At 40.0% G+C, this 17,579-nt stretch overlaps 1 protein-coding gene across 1 annotated transcript; it reads right to left on the bottom strand.

Annotated features, from left to right (window-relative positions):
* Positions 1-4,350: 4,350 nt before the first annotated feature.
* KRT23 (keratin 23) lies at positions 4,351-17,243 on the bottom strand. Its single transcript, XM_077164442.1, has 8 exons — positions 16,505-17,243; positions 11,964-12,046; positions 11,127-11,283; positions 9,909-10,067; positions 9,696-9,821; positions 6,664-6,884; positions 5,793-5,824; positions 4,351-4,732 (listed from the first exon to the last, which is right to left on the bottom strand). Exons 1-8 carry the CDS (start codon positions 17,045-17,047, stop codon positions 4,629-4,631), a joined length of 1,425 nt encoding a protein of 474 aa, XP_077020557.1. The 5' UTR covers positions 17,048-17,243; the 3' UTR covers positions 4,351-4,628.
* Positions 17,244-17,579: the final 336 nt, after the last annotated feature.

Raw genomic sequence — 17,579 nt, 5'->3', positions numbered from 1 at the left:
TCTGCCATCTTTGTAGAAGGGAGACCCTGTTTTTTCTCCTGGAAGTTGTGATACATTTGTGGTTATTGGACCAGGACTTTTGGAGAGATCTATTTCAGTGTTAAAGTGACTAAAATCAAGGTTGAAAAATTTTGGGAGGATGATGAGGGACTAAATCATCTATTGCCAGTAAGCAAATAATAGACTCTTTCTAATATATTGTTTTGGTTATCTAGTACTGCATGAAAACTACTCTAACGCTTTACTGGCTTAAAACAACAATCATTTTGTCTGCTCAAGTGTGTGAGTCAAAATTTCAGATTCAGAATTTTGGGAACGGGTTGCCTTGCTCCCTGATGTTGGGGGTCTCAGCTAGGTTAGCTCGAGTGGCTGGGCACTAGCTAGAACGGCTTGTCCAGAGCCATGTATCGGGAGCCTCAATTCTGGCTGTTAGCCAGATACATCAGTTTCCCTTCATGAGGCCTCTCCATGAAGCTAGCTTGGGCTTCCTCACATCTCAAGGTAACTGAACTTCTTAGATGGGGGCTGACTTCCTAGTGTGAGCATTTCAAGAAGACAAGACCCAATGTGCAAGCATTTATTAAGCCTCTGCTTGTGTCATGCCTGCTGGTGTCCTATTAGCCAAATCAAGTCACATGGCCAAGACTAGGGTCAATGTGGGAGGGATCTGTAGTATGGATTATTTGAGGCCACCAATATCTACTGCAAAATAAAGAATACTTTATTTAGTATTCTTTTTCCAATGTTAAAGACTAAATAGGTACATGTGTACTATGGTGCAATATTGCTTAATGTCCATAAAATATATTTTTGGAATCCTGTTATTTTTATCCCAAAGAAATGGTATGCTGTATTATTTGACATAAAGTAAACCTTTTCATCTCCATGCTACATACAGTGTATGTTATTTGTTGTAAGTCCATCTGTAAAGAAAATACCAACAAAAAATCCACCTTTAGTGCCTACCTCAGGTTTGAGTTTTCCTTGTTATTATTGGTCTCCTTATATATTGGTTCAGTTTAATAGTGCATACCTCAATTTTGGCTTTTCAGTGGTTCATACATTTAGGATTATTGTTTTAAATTTCCTATGTGTTAGCTGGCTCAGCTAACCTTTCTAGATCTCAGCTTCCTCATCTCCCAAATAAGAGGGTTCAATCACTTGATTGCTAGGTCTTCTTCAAACACTAATATTTAAAAATTTTAACTTACATGGGATGCTTTGGCTAATTATTAGAGAAGTATAAAATATTCTTTTACATTTTTATATGGCATTTTGGAAATATTAAACCAACCCCATATTTCTTTTGGAAATATTAAAACCACCCCATATTTCTTTAAAAAAAAATTTGCTTGTGTGTTCCCTATAATAAATTTTGTAGTCACATGGCTTAGAGGTGTTTTCCTCTTCCTTTTACTTTGTTGTTAAGAAGAGGTAAAGGAAATGCACAGGCTAAAATAACAGCAAATTTTCCTCTGAGAAACTCATTATAGCGACCTAATGCTTTTGGCAAAAAGTTCAATTATGCCCTGGACAAGATTTTGCTATACTTAGAAGGAAACAATTTTTTAGAATTTTGTGAGATACTATTTATAGTATTCATCTGACCTCTAAATTTTTGTTCAGCTATGTTTTCTGGAAGTATTCTCCACGGTTATTTAAAATAAAACTCTTATAAACATTTGGGGAAGACATGAAGAAGGTTCTTGTTTTTCTCTTAGCTGCCATTAATGCTTAGGGAGAGTATTAAAAAACTACCAAGGCAGCAAGGAACATTCAAAAAAACAAGAACACTCCCGAAGCTCCTAAGGCAATGGCTCTCAAAAATGGCTGTGCATTGTGGTTACTTAGGGGGCCTTTAAAAAGTACTGATGCGTGGGTTCCATCCCTTAGAGATTTTGATTTAATTGGTCTGGAATATGGGCAGGGCATTAGAATTTTTAAAGCTCCCCAGGTGATTTTGAGATGCAGTCAAGTTTGAGCACCTCTGCTCTAAAGAAAATTTCTCTGACCACCTTCTCTTACTCATCTCTTCTAAATATGATTTAAGCCCTTGCTCCCTCCCATCTCAGCTTTATGACTTCTCTCCCAACATAAGCTCCAAGTGCTGCATTCCTTAGTAATGAATTTTTATGAAGTTTAGTTCCCAGTTTCACACATCATTAGCAGGGTAGGTGTGTAAAATTATCAGTGGGAATATGAACATTTAAGTAAAAGGGAATATGAACATTTAAATGAATTTGATTACGTTTAAACATTTTTAATGAATCTACCCATTCAATGATTTTATAGTGCTATTGGCAAATATGTAAACATAAATATTAAGTTCCCAAATAATACTTTAGGATTCTCTGGATTTGCCAACTCTTTGTTTAATTGGGATTTGGGTAAGGGAATGATAATTGCTCCTTATTTAAAGTGTTTCCCTGAAGAAAACAATAGAAATTATCACAGGTAATGGGAACAGTCTTCTTTGCATATGGGGTGTGTGTTGGTCAAAACCAAATGCAAACAAAGAATTCTGTAGTTGGTAACTCATCAGATTACACAAGAACTAATCGATTTGTAATGAGTATTTTGAAAGATTTTTGGTTGATTTAGATGTGGGAGAGAGGTTATCCTAAAGGTTGTTTAGAGCCAGAACTTAAGAAATTGTCTCCTTCTTTGGGCAAATGATTTAATTTCTCTCTACTGATTTGTATTTGGTGAAATAGAGGTAATTCTTTATTGATCACGTGACTGACCATCCCAGTTTGTCTGGGACTGGGGGGGTCACATAACTGATACAGTGAAAAACAAGATTTTAAGTGGATTTTAGTCCCCTACATGAAAAATTATGCATATGCTATGATTTCCTGTAACCAAATTATACATGAACTGTGATGGTAAATGGGAGGTTAGGGAATATTTTCTGGGTCTGGTATTTTAACTTTCTCTTCAACTTGCCATATTATTTTTGAATATTCTTTGATATTGCTAGCAATGTTCAAAATTCACCTTGGGAAAGATATGTGTATCTTATGCACATTTTCTAGACTTCAGTAAAGGGGTAATAATGTTCAAAATAGCAGAGTGAATTGCTGCCAAAATAGAGAAAAAATTCATTTTTAGTTCTGCTTTGAGACTGTAGTACCCTTTCAAGATAAAGAAGTCCTTTTAGTAGAAGGAAATAGAGAGATCTAAGAAAGTCTGTTATGGACCCATTCTTGCCCAAAACAGCATTAAAAAATCACTGTAGACAAATACTGCACAAAGAAAACTCATTGAGGATGTCTATGTATTAGTTATTTTTGAACTTTCTTAAAGTAATCACACAGTAAAGATAAATTTACAATTTTTACACCAGAGAATTCATGTATTTCAGTTAAACCAATCACCCATTTTTGTACTATGTGTTTTTTGCTTATGATTGTCAGGGGCTGGCTTTCTACTCTTTGGGTATCAAGAATCAGAAAAACCAATTGTTATTTTAAAGGGAAGACTACCCAGCTGTAACAACTATGTCCACTTCAGAAAAAATATATCAAAAGCAGTCCTTTCCAAGAGAATATTAAAATATGGAGACAAAAACTATACTTGACATTGCCCGTGTGTTAGACAACAATGGAGCTAAATTACGTTCACTTTTAGTCTGCTAACAAGTGTTGAAGGAGTCGAGAGACCAAGATGCAAACCCAGCTGCCCCATGCAGTGAGTATTTGGGGAAGTGCCATTATTTCTCTGGATCTAAGTTTATTTGTCTGTTAAAAATTGAGGAATTTGACCAGACTGTTCCTGTGGCCCCTTAAATTTCTAACACTCTAGAATTCCATGTGCAACATTCTGATGACATCTTATGGGACGTGTGGATGGACTTCTGCCTTCCTTTTCACCAGCACTGCTTCTCTGTTATACTAGTTTTGGAACAATGACCTACATTGCTACAATTGGGGAAGATGGCATCTTCCTCAGAGTCCAGAGCTACACTGTCTCGGTACTTTCACCACCCACTGCAGCTCAGCAGAAGACTCTTCTTGGTCCTGATACTGGCGACTCAGACCTTGGAAATGTCACTTCCCTTTTCTGTGTCTAAGAGTCTGTCTTTAATGAGGGTCTTTTCAAAAAACTGTGAGATGGAATAGTTTTCAGTTATTTTGCTGTCTAAGTGAGGCTTTCTGGGCCTCTCCCTTCCCTATTTCTCTCCCTGCACTTATGGGTAGCAGAAGTCTGGGAGATGGACATGGCTGCAGATACCAGTTAGGTCCAGTGGCTCTCTGGGATGACTTGTGGACAAAGCTCTGAGAATTCCTGGTCAAGGTGAGACTTTGAGGTCCTGTCTCATCTTATATATACATACATAAAGAACATGACGCAGCTGGTGTGGAGTTTATTGGCTACAGAACCGAGTCACAATGATGGGAATCTGAAGATTGTAGTAGAAAAGTAGAGCTTTAAACTCATAAACTTCGCTTGGAATGGGGAGCAGCATATTAACATCATTATAGAAACTCAGCGAAATTGTTACAGAGAGAAAATACAAGTTTCTGACATTGATAACTCCAAGGGTACTTCTTAAGACTCACCAATTAGTGTCTGGGCAAGGACTTTCCACTGGGGAAAATAGAATAGTTTTACAACAGGCAGATCTTTTATTGGTCTGTCCCATACTTTTGGATCTCATTCACTTGAGAAAGAATTACTCTTCCGTTTATGCTCTCCTTTGTGATGGCCTTGATTTTTGGAGCTGCAGACACTAAGGGAAAGAAGCATCAAAGAGGTCATGACTGTGCACCTCCCACCATCTGGACTGAACTCATTCTCAGTGCCCTGCTCTGAGGATCTGAATTTGTGTGCTTTCCAAAATGACCACTTGTTGAAACCTCAATAAACCAATTCTAGACTAGAGGGCAGAATTGAAACCATTAATAGGAATATAGGGGAGCACTTTTAAAAACCAAACCTCTACAACTATAGATTGGGTCACCCCATAAAGTCCCCTACCCATGGGTAAGGAGGGGCTGAGGGACCATTTATCTGTTAGGATCTTGCAGAGAGTTATCAGACCAGAGTTCTGTAACAGTTCTTCCAACTTTGATTCTCTGAGTCTCCAATGCCTTACAACTGTCATTGTCACCAACTAATCAGAAAGTGCAGCTGGTCCCAGACTGTGGTGCTGGCACTTTTGTGTGAGATGTTAAAGATAATCTGAGAAGATAGAGTTTCCAGGTCGAAGAAGTTTGGGAACATTGGGTTAAACAAAGTAAACCTTTGCTGTTTTTTTTCTCCCTTTCTTTTTCCTTTTCTGCCAAACTTGTTGATTCTTAAGATACTAAAATGCAACTTGAGTCTTCAAGAAGGAAAGTTTGTTATGTAGTGTTCCTCAGTTTGTCTGACCACAGAACATATATCTTTCATAATTCATTATTAAAATCTCACGGAACAGTAGTGTTCAGCAAAATATAGTTTGAGAAATTATGTGGAATCATTTCTCCTTAATTTCCTAGGAGTTCAGTAAACAGACTCCATTATTTAATAGCGATATAATCACGTTAACTGTCTTTTCATCCACTTTACTGCCTGGAAAGAACTTTCATATATATATTGTTGAGGACAATATCGATAGCTTACTTCATCCTTTAGTGCCCAGTTTGTTGATTCAAAATCTCTGACCATTTTGGAGTAGAATAAATATTGAACACAGGGCATTTGGAAGTACACACTAAGGATTATGACTATTACAGAATGGATAAAAGAACATGCTGATTCATTAAAAACATAAGTAGAGTCGAATAATGAAGAGAATTTTTTTTTACCTTTCACATGGGACTTGGGCTCTTCCATGATCCTATAAAAGTGATAAAGGTTAAAGCTCCTTTTAGTATTAGCAACAATAATAAAAACATCTCAAGGTGAACCCCAAACCTGGCTGGCTTATAAAGTCTCAGCTCTTTAATGAGGATAATTGTCTGAGGTGGGTAGTCACAAGTATCATGAGTTCATGGGAAAACCCTCCTGGCTCCAGAAAGCAGTAGGTACTGCTTCCTGCTAACCTTAGGGTCAGGGGAGGGCTACCAAACCACTCCCTCTTTTTCAGCTTTGCCCCTACAGGTCCTCTTCCAGGCTCAGGGTCTCAAGCCCAGAACCACTGGGCTTCTCAGACCAAAGTTTGGTTCAATGACTTTTTATTTATGTATTTCTAAAAATCTTCTAATCCCTTCTCTTGGGTCATAGAATGTATGTGTCCATTATGTGGCTAGACATTGTGATTTCCTGGGGTGGTTACATTAAAAATTTAGGCATCTAAATCTCTTATGAATCTTTTCCTGCTGTTGAACTAAAATAACCTTCCCCCATCCTTTTTCCCCAGAATTGTAATTGTGTGCATTCTCACTGGAAAACGCTACAGCCAAACCCTCATAATTCCTTTTTTTTTCTCCAGGTACTTTAATATATTAACTTTAACTGTTCTGAGTGCAAATCTTAGGATCCTGGCAGCAATATCTAATTAATTTACATTTGCGGCTCAATGGAATCCAAACTGATATAAATCTCTTCAGGAGAGAGGCATCCTAGACCTCGCTTCCTATCGTGTGATTTTCTATACCAGAACCCATAAGATACATGAATGCACACACAAGAGTTGGGGGTCTTTGCATCCTCCTCTCCCATCAGCCTTTGTCTTACCCTTGACTGTTTTCCTCCAGGAGCTGGCGGTAGGTGGCAATTTCCTTTTCTAGGTGAATTTTGATGCCTAGGAGGACCTGGTATTCGCTATTCTGACGCTCCAAGTCCTGGCGGAGCTGCCCCAGTTCTTCCTCGTAGTGGGAGATGATCTGTTGCATTTCCTGGAGTTGGCAGGAGTATTGAGCCCGGGTCTCTGACAAAATGTTTTCCAAAGCGCATTTCTAACAGAGGAAATGATACTCCTTTCATTAAGGGATTGATGGGTGATTGATTCAATTACTTGTGCTTATTAAGTCCTTGGAATACGCTGATCACTGCCTGGTCACTTCTGGGGTACAATGATTAGAAGCAGGCTGACTTGCAGAGACTTGGATAAGCAGGAGCTGAGCACTGTTGGGATTTTTGGAAGCCCCATTTTCTCACCTAAAACCTTTGCCTCAGGGAGCTCTTGGCAATTCCTCTAGACTTCTGCAGTGTTTATTGTCTATGCCACTCATTTGGGATTGGGCATGTGCCATCTTGTGCTCAACTGTTGTTTAACGTCTGATACATTCATTTCGTCTCTGGCCAGATTGAAACTTTCTAGAGGGAAACAGAGACTAGGACTGCCATCTCTTTATATCTTCAGTGAAGGATCTCAAGTAGGAATGCCTGATTAAATGCAGGGATCCCAGTTAAATGTGCATTTCAGACAAGCAAGAAATATTATTTTAGTGCAAGTATGTCCCAAATATTGTTCAAATACTGCATGGGACGTATTTATAATAAAAATTGTTGTTTATCTGAAATTCAAATCTAATTGGCGTCCTGTATTTTTGTTTGCTAAATCTGGCAATCCTGGTCTCAAGCAATGCTTTTTGATTATGACAATGGTAATGAATTGCCATTTTTGAAGAAATTTCAAAAGCTGCAAAATGAAGTTGCTGGGCTTGGATACAGAAAGCCTGAGTTCAAGTCTTTATTCTGTTTGGATTTACCACCTGCCTATTTGGAGCACATAAACTGAAACTTCAGGAAAAACTCCCAACTGTGCTGGCTGTTCTCACTTTGTCATGGCTGTGAACTTTCAGGCTGTCCTTAATGCTCCCTGGCCACCAAGCAACGTTTCCCTGGTCCAGCCATTCCCCATCTCTCCCACAGGACTATTTTATCCCTTCTTCTCCATCTTCTCCTACCTCCCTGTTCTCTCTTTCAGCCCATGGCCATGCTTCCTCTCCCGGTGTTTGTTGATCAAATGAAAGCAATCAGGGACAAAACTCACGCAAGCTCCCGCCATTACTTCCACCCACATCCCTGCCTCTGGGTTCATGTCCCCGTTTCCCCACTGCTGTTGTGAGTGAGCGCTCCGTGCTCACGTCATCTCAACAAATTGGCCACCTTCTTGCCTCATCAGTGTTCTTGTCTTACTAGATTATTCCCACCAGCATTCAAATAGAATAATTACACCCACCTTAAAAATAGCCTCACTTGAAAGCATATCACCCTTCAGCTACCATTCAGTTTCTCTGTTCTGTACAAACAGTAGAGCTCCCCAAAGGGTTGTCTATACCTACTGTTTCAAATTCCTTGTGAGCTCCCTCCAAGGTGGCCTACAAGGTCCTATGTGGCCTTGCTCCATTGTTACACCATGGCGGCCTCTCCCTTGCCTTCCCCTCCCTTCTCCTCCCCTCCTCTCCCTTCTCCTCCCCTCCCCTCCCCTCTCCTCACTAAACATAGCCACACCAGCTTCCTTTCCCCCAACAAGCAGGATACACCTGTCCCACAGCATGTGCATTTGCTGCTCCCTCCACTGGAGTACTCCTCCTTTTCCTTCTTTCCCTGCTGAGGTCACATCAATCACCTCTTCATCTCTCTCAGGTCTTTGCTCTCCTGTTCCTACTTTTTTTTTGGTTTTTAACTAAATCTTTCCTGAACAACTTGTTTAAAATGCCAGTGCTTCACCTTGGCACACCTTACCTCCCTCTCATGCTTTATATCTTTGAACCACTTTTGTCCTGCTAACATATGTATTTTGATGATTTGTGAATTTATTGTCCATTTTTCTCCCACTAGAATATAACCTCCTCCATTACCAAACCATTAGTCCTTAGAAGAGTGTCAGCTATGGCATTCGTGAAAATGGGTATAATTGCCTTGCTGACCTCACAGGGTTGTTGTGAAATGTTGCTTGTAAAAATGTTTTGAAAACTGCAAATCACTGTAATTATTTCCATGCTCGTTATTATTACCTTGACAGTGCACATTTTTAATGTCTGTCACCACCACTGATTTGTGTCACATAACAGTTTCCCATGTCCACCTTCCACACAAATGAACTAATTATTTCTCCCCAATACCTAGGAGATAATAGCTCTCAGGAACTGTATTGAGGAATGATTAGAAGACTTGGATAGGCTATTAAAGGAGTCTAATGAGAGATGTTACTTACTGAATTTTGAGTGCTTATGATGCTTATATAAAACGTTTTACTCAGAACCACGAGGATGATAGAAATGACTTAGAAACAAGAACTTTCAATTTCCTGGGTCATAAGACACATATATAATGAATAGGGCAGTACTTTGGAGTCAGCCAAGCCTCAATTTTCCACCTATCATTTTGCACTTGGATTTTTTTTCTGTAGTAGGGTTTGGAGGACAGCCTGGCTGTAAGTGGAAGAGACTGTCAGGCATTATGAGGACCTAGAGCCCTCTTCAATCCACAACTATCACGTGGCCACTTACTAGCTGTGTTACCTTGAACAAGTTACTTAAATGTTTGGAACTCTGTTTTCCACATCTCTTAAACGGAAAGATGAACGTGAGGATCAATGACATTTACTATAACTAACTGCCTAGCACATTATCGGCTCAGTGTGGACACTCAAGAAATGATTGCTCTTATTATCACTCTCATTATGAACAATCTGGATGGAAAGTGAAAAGTGAGAGATCTCCCAAGGGATTTGGGGAGTTGGGGAGGGGAAGGAAGGTAACTGCAGGCTTTGTGGAGTAGGCGGTACCCTACCGAGGATTCTCCTCGCTCAGACTCACCTTGTTGCACTGTGTCTGCAGATCGATTTCCAGGGCCTGGAAAGTGCGCTTCAGCTCGTGGAGGCCACTTTGGCTGCTGCTCTGCACAGGTGCTGGACTGGCCACCTCCTGGGACATGGTTGCTGACTATAGGACCAAGCAAAGGGCAGGGACGTCAGCATTGGGACCACATGGAAACGGAACCTCTAGGAAGTTTGGGCACCTTTCTTTTACCTGCTCTTTATACCAAATGTCCAACTCTTGATGTTTCTTTTTCATTATACATTCATATTCCTGTCTCATGTCCTCCAGGACCTTAATCAGATCTTCCCCTGGGGTTGTATCCACCTTCACATCGACCTTGAAGTCATTTGGCAAATGTTCCTCCATTTCCTGTTTAATAACAGAGAAAGAAAATGAATCAGCTGTGACAATCAGAAGGCAAGAAGGGTGTTGTTTGGCAGAAGTAACCATGTCTTTTTAAAAATTATGCTTAAATGGTTGCTGCCCTTTCACTGGTTTGTTTTGTTTTTTTCAGTTACTTGTTGATGACAAAACATTATATGCTTTCTTTGTCCTCTTATAATTTCCTAAAACAAAGAAAAGCATCAGACAGGTAATTAGATGGACTTCATGATTACTGACTTCATCCCTGGTTGAAAAACATTTCAGACAGAATCATGCTTATGTAAAGACCTGCTCAGCAAATGTTTATTGGTGAAGTGATTACACCGTGAACCAGTTGAACATTTCAGGTTGAATGCAAAAGCCTTTGGGAACAGTTCAGTAACCAAAAGCCAGAAGGTGTGGAAGCTTTTAAAATCTTGTCAATGCATTCTGACTTTGTACGGCTCACGCCCATGGGATTTCATGAAAACCAAGCAACCACAGGAGAGGTTTAATTAACAATCATTGTCTAACCAGCTATTCAGAAACCAGGCTCTTTGATGTTCAGAAGCAATTTTGTTTGTCCAAAATGGGATTGTTTCTCTATCATCTTATCAGAGGCTCAGGAAATTTAGATGTGTCAGAAGTCAGTTAAATGCTTCTGGAAATTAGGATTCGTCATTTTTGCCACTAATCTTATTTACCTGGGTTAGCGACAGATTCCCTTTATTCTCTCATCCCTCAGTTTGCTTCACATTGAGTCAGTGAAGTAAGTTCAACCCAGCACACTCATTCATTTATTTTAGTACATATAAACAAGCCTAGAGAACACTGTGTGTTAACGAATTGCTGACAATTCATCATGAATTTAGATTGTATTTTGGCTGTTGCTTTTGATATCTGAGTGGATAATTTTGAAATGGAAAAAGATGTAGATATTTATATAGTGCCTTTGATTCTTTAGGTTGAAAGACAATAGGACTGGCGTTCAGGCCGTGGTTTCTTCTGCAGCTATCGAATCGCCTTGACATGCCTGGGTTAAGAATCTCCCGGGGGGCATTCTACCTGCTCATGGCGCTTCTTCATGAGGATGAGCTCTTTCCTCATTCCCTCGACCTCCAGTTCCAGGTCCGTTGTGACAATAGTCAGGTTGTCCAAGGTCTTTCGGAGGCCTTCAACTTCAATTTCCAAGTCTTTCAGGAAGGAGTGTTCATTTTCATACCTTTAGTTGGAAGGAAGGGAAACAACGCATCTCTTGTTGGAAGGCTTGGGTGTTTGTAAGGATTCACCTTAGCTTAGAGGTGAGCTCTTACTTTTTACATGTAATGGGAACAAATGAATACATGCAACATGCCCTTTCTATGCCTGCCTTTCATGCCATAATTTCTATGATTGTGACTCAATGTTGATTTTTTTTTTAACTGAATAGAGAGAAGAGAACAAAAATCCTCCATATGCCCATCATCCAGATTTAGCAATCATGCACATTTTGCCATATTGGCTTCAACTGTCTTCTTTGCTGAAGTATTTCAAAGTAATTTATAGACATTATACATTTCATCCACTAAATACTTCGAATGCGTTTTTTTTTTTAAAGAAAAAGACATTTTCCTAAATAACTATAATACTATTATCGCATCTAAAAATTAATACTAACTCTTTAATATCATCTAATGCTGGATTCATATGAAAATGTCCCCCATTTGTCCCCCAAATGCATTTTATAGCTGGTTTGTTTAAGCTAAGGTCTAATTAAGTACCATGCATTGCATTTGGTAATTAGGCCTCTTAATTTTAAATGTGGATAGTGGTGAGATACATTGTCATTTTGCAAAAAAGTAAAACAACAATAAAGACAAACATGCAAATGAAAAACCCCAACACTGCCAAGAAGGCACTTACTTGAGGCTGAAGTCATCCACGGCCATCCTGGCATTGTCAATGAGCAGGACGACCTTAGCGTTGGCCAGTTTACCATCCGCTATCTGTAAAACACACACCCAGAGCCATTGCAGTCGGGCACGCTCGCACAGGAGAGCTGTCTCTCTGCCCTCCAGCTTCCTGCGTACTTGACTTGCCAGAACAGATGACTTCCCTTTCTGACAGTGGAACGATATGCAATCAAATCAACAAATACCGACTGAACACCTACTAGGTGCAAAGCACCAGAATGATATAAGGTAAGAAAAGACCTAGAATCTGCGGTCAGTTTTGCTGTTTTTGACAGGCTAGGATTGACGCAACTTCTGAAAGCATGCTTTCTGGGAAAGATAGTAAAAATTCAATTTGATTTTCTAGTATTATGAACATGTCTTAGTGTTTTGATTAAGTATATCGACATCTGAAGATGTAAAAAGGAGTCTAGGCTCTGATCCTTTTCAAACTGTGAATATTAGTTCAGAACTCCTAAAGTATAATAATTATTATTTTAGATGACCATAATCCTTCCTTATCCTGATCAGTGTTACTGAATAAAGATGACAAGCTAATTTTAAATGTATTTCATAACAGTCATCATATAGCATGATTTTTTTGGTCCAGTGTGACTACAGCTTGTAGGTATATGTATGCACTTGTGATTGAGCATTATATGATGAGAATGCTCAATCACAGCAATTAAAATATTAACTGAAATAATTATTTACAATCTAATGAAGCAGCTTCATAAACTCTGACTGTATTAAAGCCTCCAGTTACTTTTACTAGGTATTTATGTACTTTTTTAGTTTAAAAAGAAAAATAATATTGGAAGTATTTACCTGAGCAATTGCTTATGCATTTGTAAACATTTGTAGATTTGATTTGTAAACACTTCTAGGTATGCTATATTCAGAGAACTGGTACACATTTGATGTATGCCCTGTCTGCAGGAAAATGGGATGGAAAATGTCTCAATCCCAAAGTATTATTGGGTAAATAATATACTGGGGGATTCTCTTTGGTTATGGCTTCATTATGACTATTGGCATGATCTGGGACCAGTCACTAAACTCTCTGGGTTTCAATTTCATCACCTGCAAAGTGAGGAGTTTATAGCAGAAACAGATGACTTTGTGATTTAGTGGGAGCCCAAGAATCCTATAACACCCCCATTGTACTTACACAGTTAATTCCCTTATTTAGAAAGGATTTTCTTAAGACAACGTTATGCCTCAAAACAAAGGCACCTTTTAGAAATCTGGTCCTATTTCAAGATCCACTGATTACATGGAATTTGGTATCATGAATGCACAATAGCAGGATTCAGAAGTGGTAAGAATGCTGGCAAACAGTGGGCTGGGATCCTGCTGCAGCCCCCTGAGTGTCCCTGGCTGCGTCTCAGTTTCTCCACCCATAGCAAGACAAGAGTATCTGCTACTTCATCAGAGAGTTATAAGAGTTAGATTAGAAGAGTCAAATAAGATACCATTGTAAAATACTTAGTATATTCTTTCTTGGCACACTGAATTAGTTCAGAAAAATGCAAATTGTAAAGTATCTTTTTAAATACCTAACACTTTGGTAATAACCAATCAATCCCTAGGTTTTATATATTGAGACAGCTTTGAACTTCTGCTGTTTGTGGTGTAGATAGCCAAGCTGGCTGTCCCTGCCTGACTCCTTTTCTCCCTTTTGTGGGATTTCAAACAGGGACTAAAAAAGTTTTGCTGTATGGATGCCCTCATTTCCCCTCCTTGAACTGCTTAGAAATGCTCTTACCAGTACTTTTCCCTTCAGGCCCCTCATTCTTTGCAATAGCTAAGCTCATGGAAAATGAAAAGTAGTTCCATCCCAAAATGCCTGGGGCCTCTGGGTTAAGATGTACTTACTTGTGCTTTGAGTTAGTCTACTGGACACACAATATGGTGGCACATATTGATACCAAGAAAAACTTTGCATCATACATTCCAAAGAATCTGAAAATCTGTGGGGTTGTTTAGTTTTCCCAACTTAAATAGTTTGTCAGTTGCAAAGCCTAGCAAGAGTCTGATTGTTCTGAAATGCATTTTGTATAGCTCACACACAAAAATCAAAACTGCTCAGCATTACTTGCTACAACATTATGATTCAGCCACTATTTCTGAGACATTCCTTATCACAATGAATGGATGAGGATTGACTGAGAAACAATACGTAAGGCATAGGTTTTGCATTATATGTTGTAATTAATCACCTGGATTTGCCCCCAAGGTCCTGAGTTCATGCTTTAAAAAAATCTAGTTGGTGTATTAATGCAGCATCTTTGATACAGGGTGTGTAATCTCTTTCTAGGGAGAGGAAACTAGAATTTTTAACCGTACACCAAAATGCCTATTACAGTCTTACTGAGAGCTGTTCAGGGCTCTTTATTTTCAATATCCCTATGACTAAATCCACTTCTGTGTTTCACAGGGATTGAATTAATTTTTGAACTCAATTTCTTATAGTCTTCTTGGGTAATAGTTACTATTCCTAAATGGTGGGGTACCCAGAGCACTCCATTGAGATCCAGAGAGGGCTTCCAGCACCAGGTAGGTGTGCGACTTCCGTGGGCTCTGTTTTCTCTGCGGACTGGGGAGGTCAGGATGAGAGACACCTCGACTTCCAGAAGTTGCTCTCATATAGCTTAGAGAAGCTACGACAGACTTAAGAAAACCAGAAAAGAGGCACGTGCCATATTTGAAGCTGAGAGAGTTTCATATTTCATCTCAGAACCCAGAATCCCGGGGTGACTAGACAACGGACCTGCTTCCCCCTCCTCGTCGTTATTCCTGTTCACTTTACTCAGACCTGGCCCAAAGAATTCAGTCAACTGCTTGGTCTTCCTCATCCTCATCCATAAATTGGGATTAAAGATACCTGCTTCACAGAGTTGTCATGAGAATTAAATGAGATAATGGGTCTTAAATGCTTCAAATGATTAAAAATGCAAATGTATTGTATTATATGTATTAGTAATAAGCATTATTTTTGTAATAGGGTAGGCTACAGTGGAAAAATATGAGATTATTGGAAACAGACCTGCATTAGAATCTCACTTCTGCCTGGTGGTTTTGGATGGCTAACTAACTTTTTTGAGCTTCAGTTTCTTCACAGGGTTGTAGAATTAAATAAGTTGATGTGGAAGGTTTTCATATTGCAGAAAGCTATATGGGCAGCGTTGCTACGTATATTAAATATCCAACGTGGCACCTGATACACAATAGGTGTTTAATCAATCTTGCCCTTCTCTCTCCCCATTTCCCTCCTTCTCTCTTCGGTCAGCTCATAAATTATTTGATCTCCCATTTCTTTTGGGGGTCATATTCTTACCTGTCCATTTTTAAGACTCTATTCTCTCTATCTAAAACCAAGTAAGTTTATTGAACAAAAACATGAGAGGACTGTTGAGTCATCTTGTTTTTTTATTATTTTTTTTGTAAAGAGAACCATGCACTATGTAGTTATGGTAATTACATGGCCAGTTATTAGGTTGATTATTCAATAATTAGGGTTCATTATGAGGACAGATTTATATTATCTTGATTACTCCTTCCTATATTCAAGCAAGGACAACTGAGTATTGTGAAATAATTTTTGTGTAAATATTAGAAACCTGTGATGCCCTTTCTAAGAGAGGTTAAATTACGATCTTATAGGGACTTTCTGGGCCTGTTTTATATAAAAGAAGTGCTACATATAAAAAAAAAGATGACTGGTTACCTTTACTTCTAGCCAATATTATGAGGTATCTCAGAAGGTGTGAGTGTAGCTTTTTTGATGTTTGGTTGAAAAGTTACTTTTTTGTTGATGAAGGTTTCCATAATTCAAATGGACTCTAAGTTTCTATAAATTATGCTGATTTCATTTTTTTTTCTAGAAATATGCCATTTTCAGAACTATGAGCAACTTTCTCTTCTGGCAGCCCCCAAAGGCAGTAACTAGGAATGCTGCAATAATACATTTCTAGTGGAGTGACAGCTTTTAGGTATGATCTCCAAAATGGTATAATTCAGCCTTTCATGGATGGGGAATCACACTGTCTCCAGGAATTTGAGGTGGAGCAGAACTGATGTAATCAGAAAGCAAATGCCCACTTGTGCCTTGCGCACCGTTCATGCAAAATGAATAGTGGCCCATGTCCCTTAATATTACATTGTTAGATCATAAGTGATACTGGACCAGCTGGCTGCCTTACAAAGTTTACACTGTGTATGTGGAAAATCAGCTAATCTCATTTTAAAGATAATCACTAGCATTTCTATAATTTTTGCTGCCTTCATTTTCCACATAGTTTATGCATAGAAGATGAATTATACAAAAAAGACATGCGAAAGTCCAAATTTATGTTTTAAGAAGAAAATATCAAATATCATTGTGAACGCTTGCATGAGGCTCACTTGCCATTTTCCTGGAAGTTATCGTTTGTGCTGTTTTCTCCTCCCCAGGGGGTTCCCCTGGAAAAGCAGCTCCATCTTGAGCCCCGGGCTCACCCAGAACCTTACCTGCTCCTGCAGGTGAGTGACGCTTTCCTCATATTGGGAGTAATCTTGCTTTCCTCCTGGATCTCTCTCCTGATGCCACTTCAGGATGCGGTTCTCCAGCCGCTCATTGGCCTCCTCCAGGGCGCGCACCTTGTCCAGGTAGGAGGCCAGGCGGTCATTGAGGTTCTGCATGGTGGCCTTTCCATTTCCGCCCAGGAGGGAACCTCCTCTTCCAGACCCCCAAGGCCCTCCTGGGGGTGCGCAGCTGGGCTTGGCGAAGGAAAGGGAGACGCGGACGCCCCCCGCGCCGCCGTGCACGCTGCGGGCGCGGGGGAAGCTCCCGGGCCGGCCCCAGCCCCCTGCGGCGCCATGGAGGGAGGCCGAGGGGCTCCGGCTGAAGCTGTGGCTGGAGTTCATGGTCCCATCTGCGTGGGGGGCGGGGCTGGGCTCGGCTCGGCTCCCTGGCCCCGCAGAACTGCGCCGCCCCAGACTGCCCTGCATGGTTTTATGCCCTTCACTGTGGGAGTTCCCTCTCTGACAACTGTACCGACAAGATCTTATCATTGTGCAACGTGTGTTTCCTCTTGGTCAATCCCGCGGTGCCCCTAGGCCTAAACACACACTGTTGTTGTTTAGAGCCACATCAGTACACCCGTTCGCTTCCTCTCGTCCAGGGGTGACCTGGAGGTGTGGCCGCGACACCAGCTGGGTATTAGTCTCAGGTGTCTCTAATCTTTCCGTGGAGTTTTTCCATTGTCCATTTGACAAGAAAAGGATCAGATTAAAGCCACAAAAGGTTATTTGGTGTGGCATAGAGTTCCTTTTTAAATGCAGAATTTAAACACTCATACACACACAAGCACACACTCACACCCAAAAAATAATCAACGCCCAACTCTGAAGCGAGGGTGGGAGAGACATATAAGGGCAAAGCCAGATCAAAATACATTCTGAGATTCCCGAATAAAATAATCATGCTCAGGAAATGGCAAATGGTCTGCAGAGCGGATACCTTTGTGGCACTCGCTATTTGATGGAAAGTAATTTCAAAGGAACCACTCTTAAGCACAACCCCTCAATTATAATTAATTAAGTA

Source organism: Tamandua tetradactyla, chromosome 6 (genome assembly GCF_023851605.1).
Source record: "Tamandua tetradactyla isolate mTamTet1 chromosome 6, mTamTet1.pri, whole genome shotgun sequence".
Taxonomy (NCBI): Eukaryota; Metazoa; Chordata; class Mammalia; order Pilosa; family Myrmecophagidae; genus Tamandua; species Tamandua tetradactyla.
The sequence above is the reverse complement of the archived record's forward strand: the minus strand, read 5'-3'. Positions and strand labels throughout refer to the sequence as shown.

What these genes read in the sequence shown, in the direction of transcription:
- KRT23 (XM_077164442.1), bottom strand. Translation starts at nt 17,047, where the DNA reads ATGATAAGATCTTGTCGGTACAGTTGTCAGAGAGGGAACTCCCACAGT. An exon ending in GTGGATGACTTCAGCCTCAA is followed by an intron (nt 11,284 to 11,963) that starts GTAAGTGCCTTC and finishes TTCCAACTAAAG; the next exon opens with GTATGAAAATGAACACTCCT. An exon ending in CTGGAGGAAAACAGTCAAGG is followed by an intron (nt 5,825 to 6,663) that starts GTAAGACAAAGG and finishes TCACTTTTATAG; the next exon opens with GATCATGGAAGAGCCCAAGT.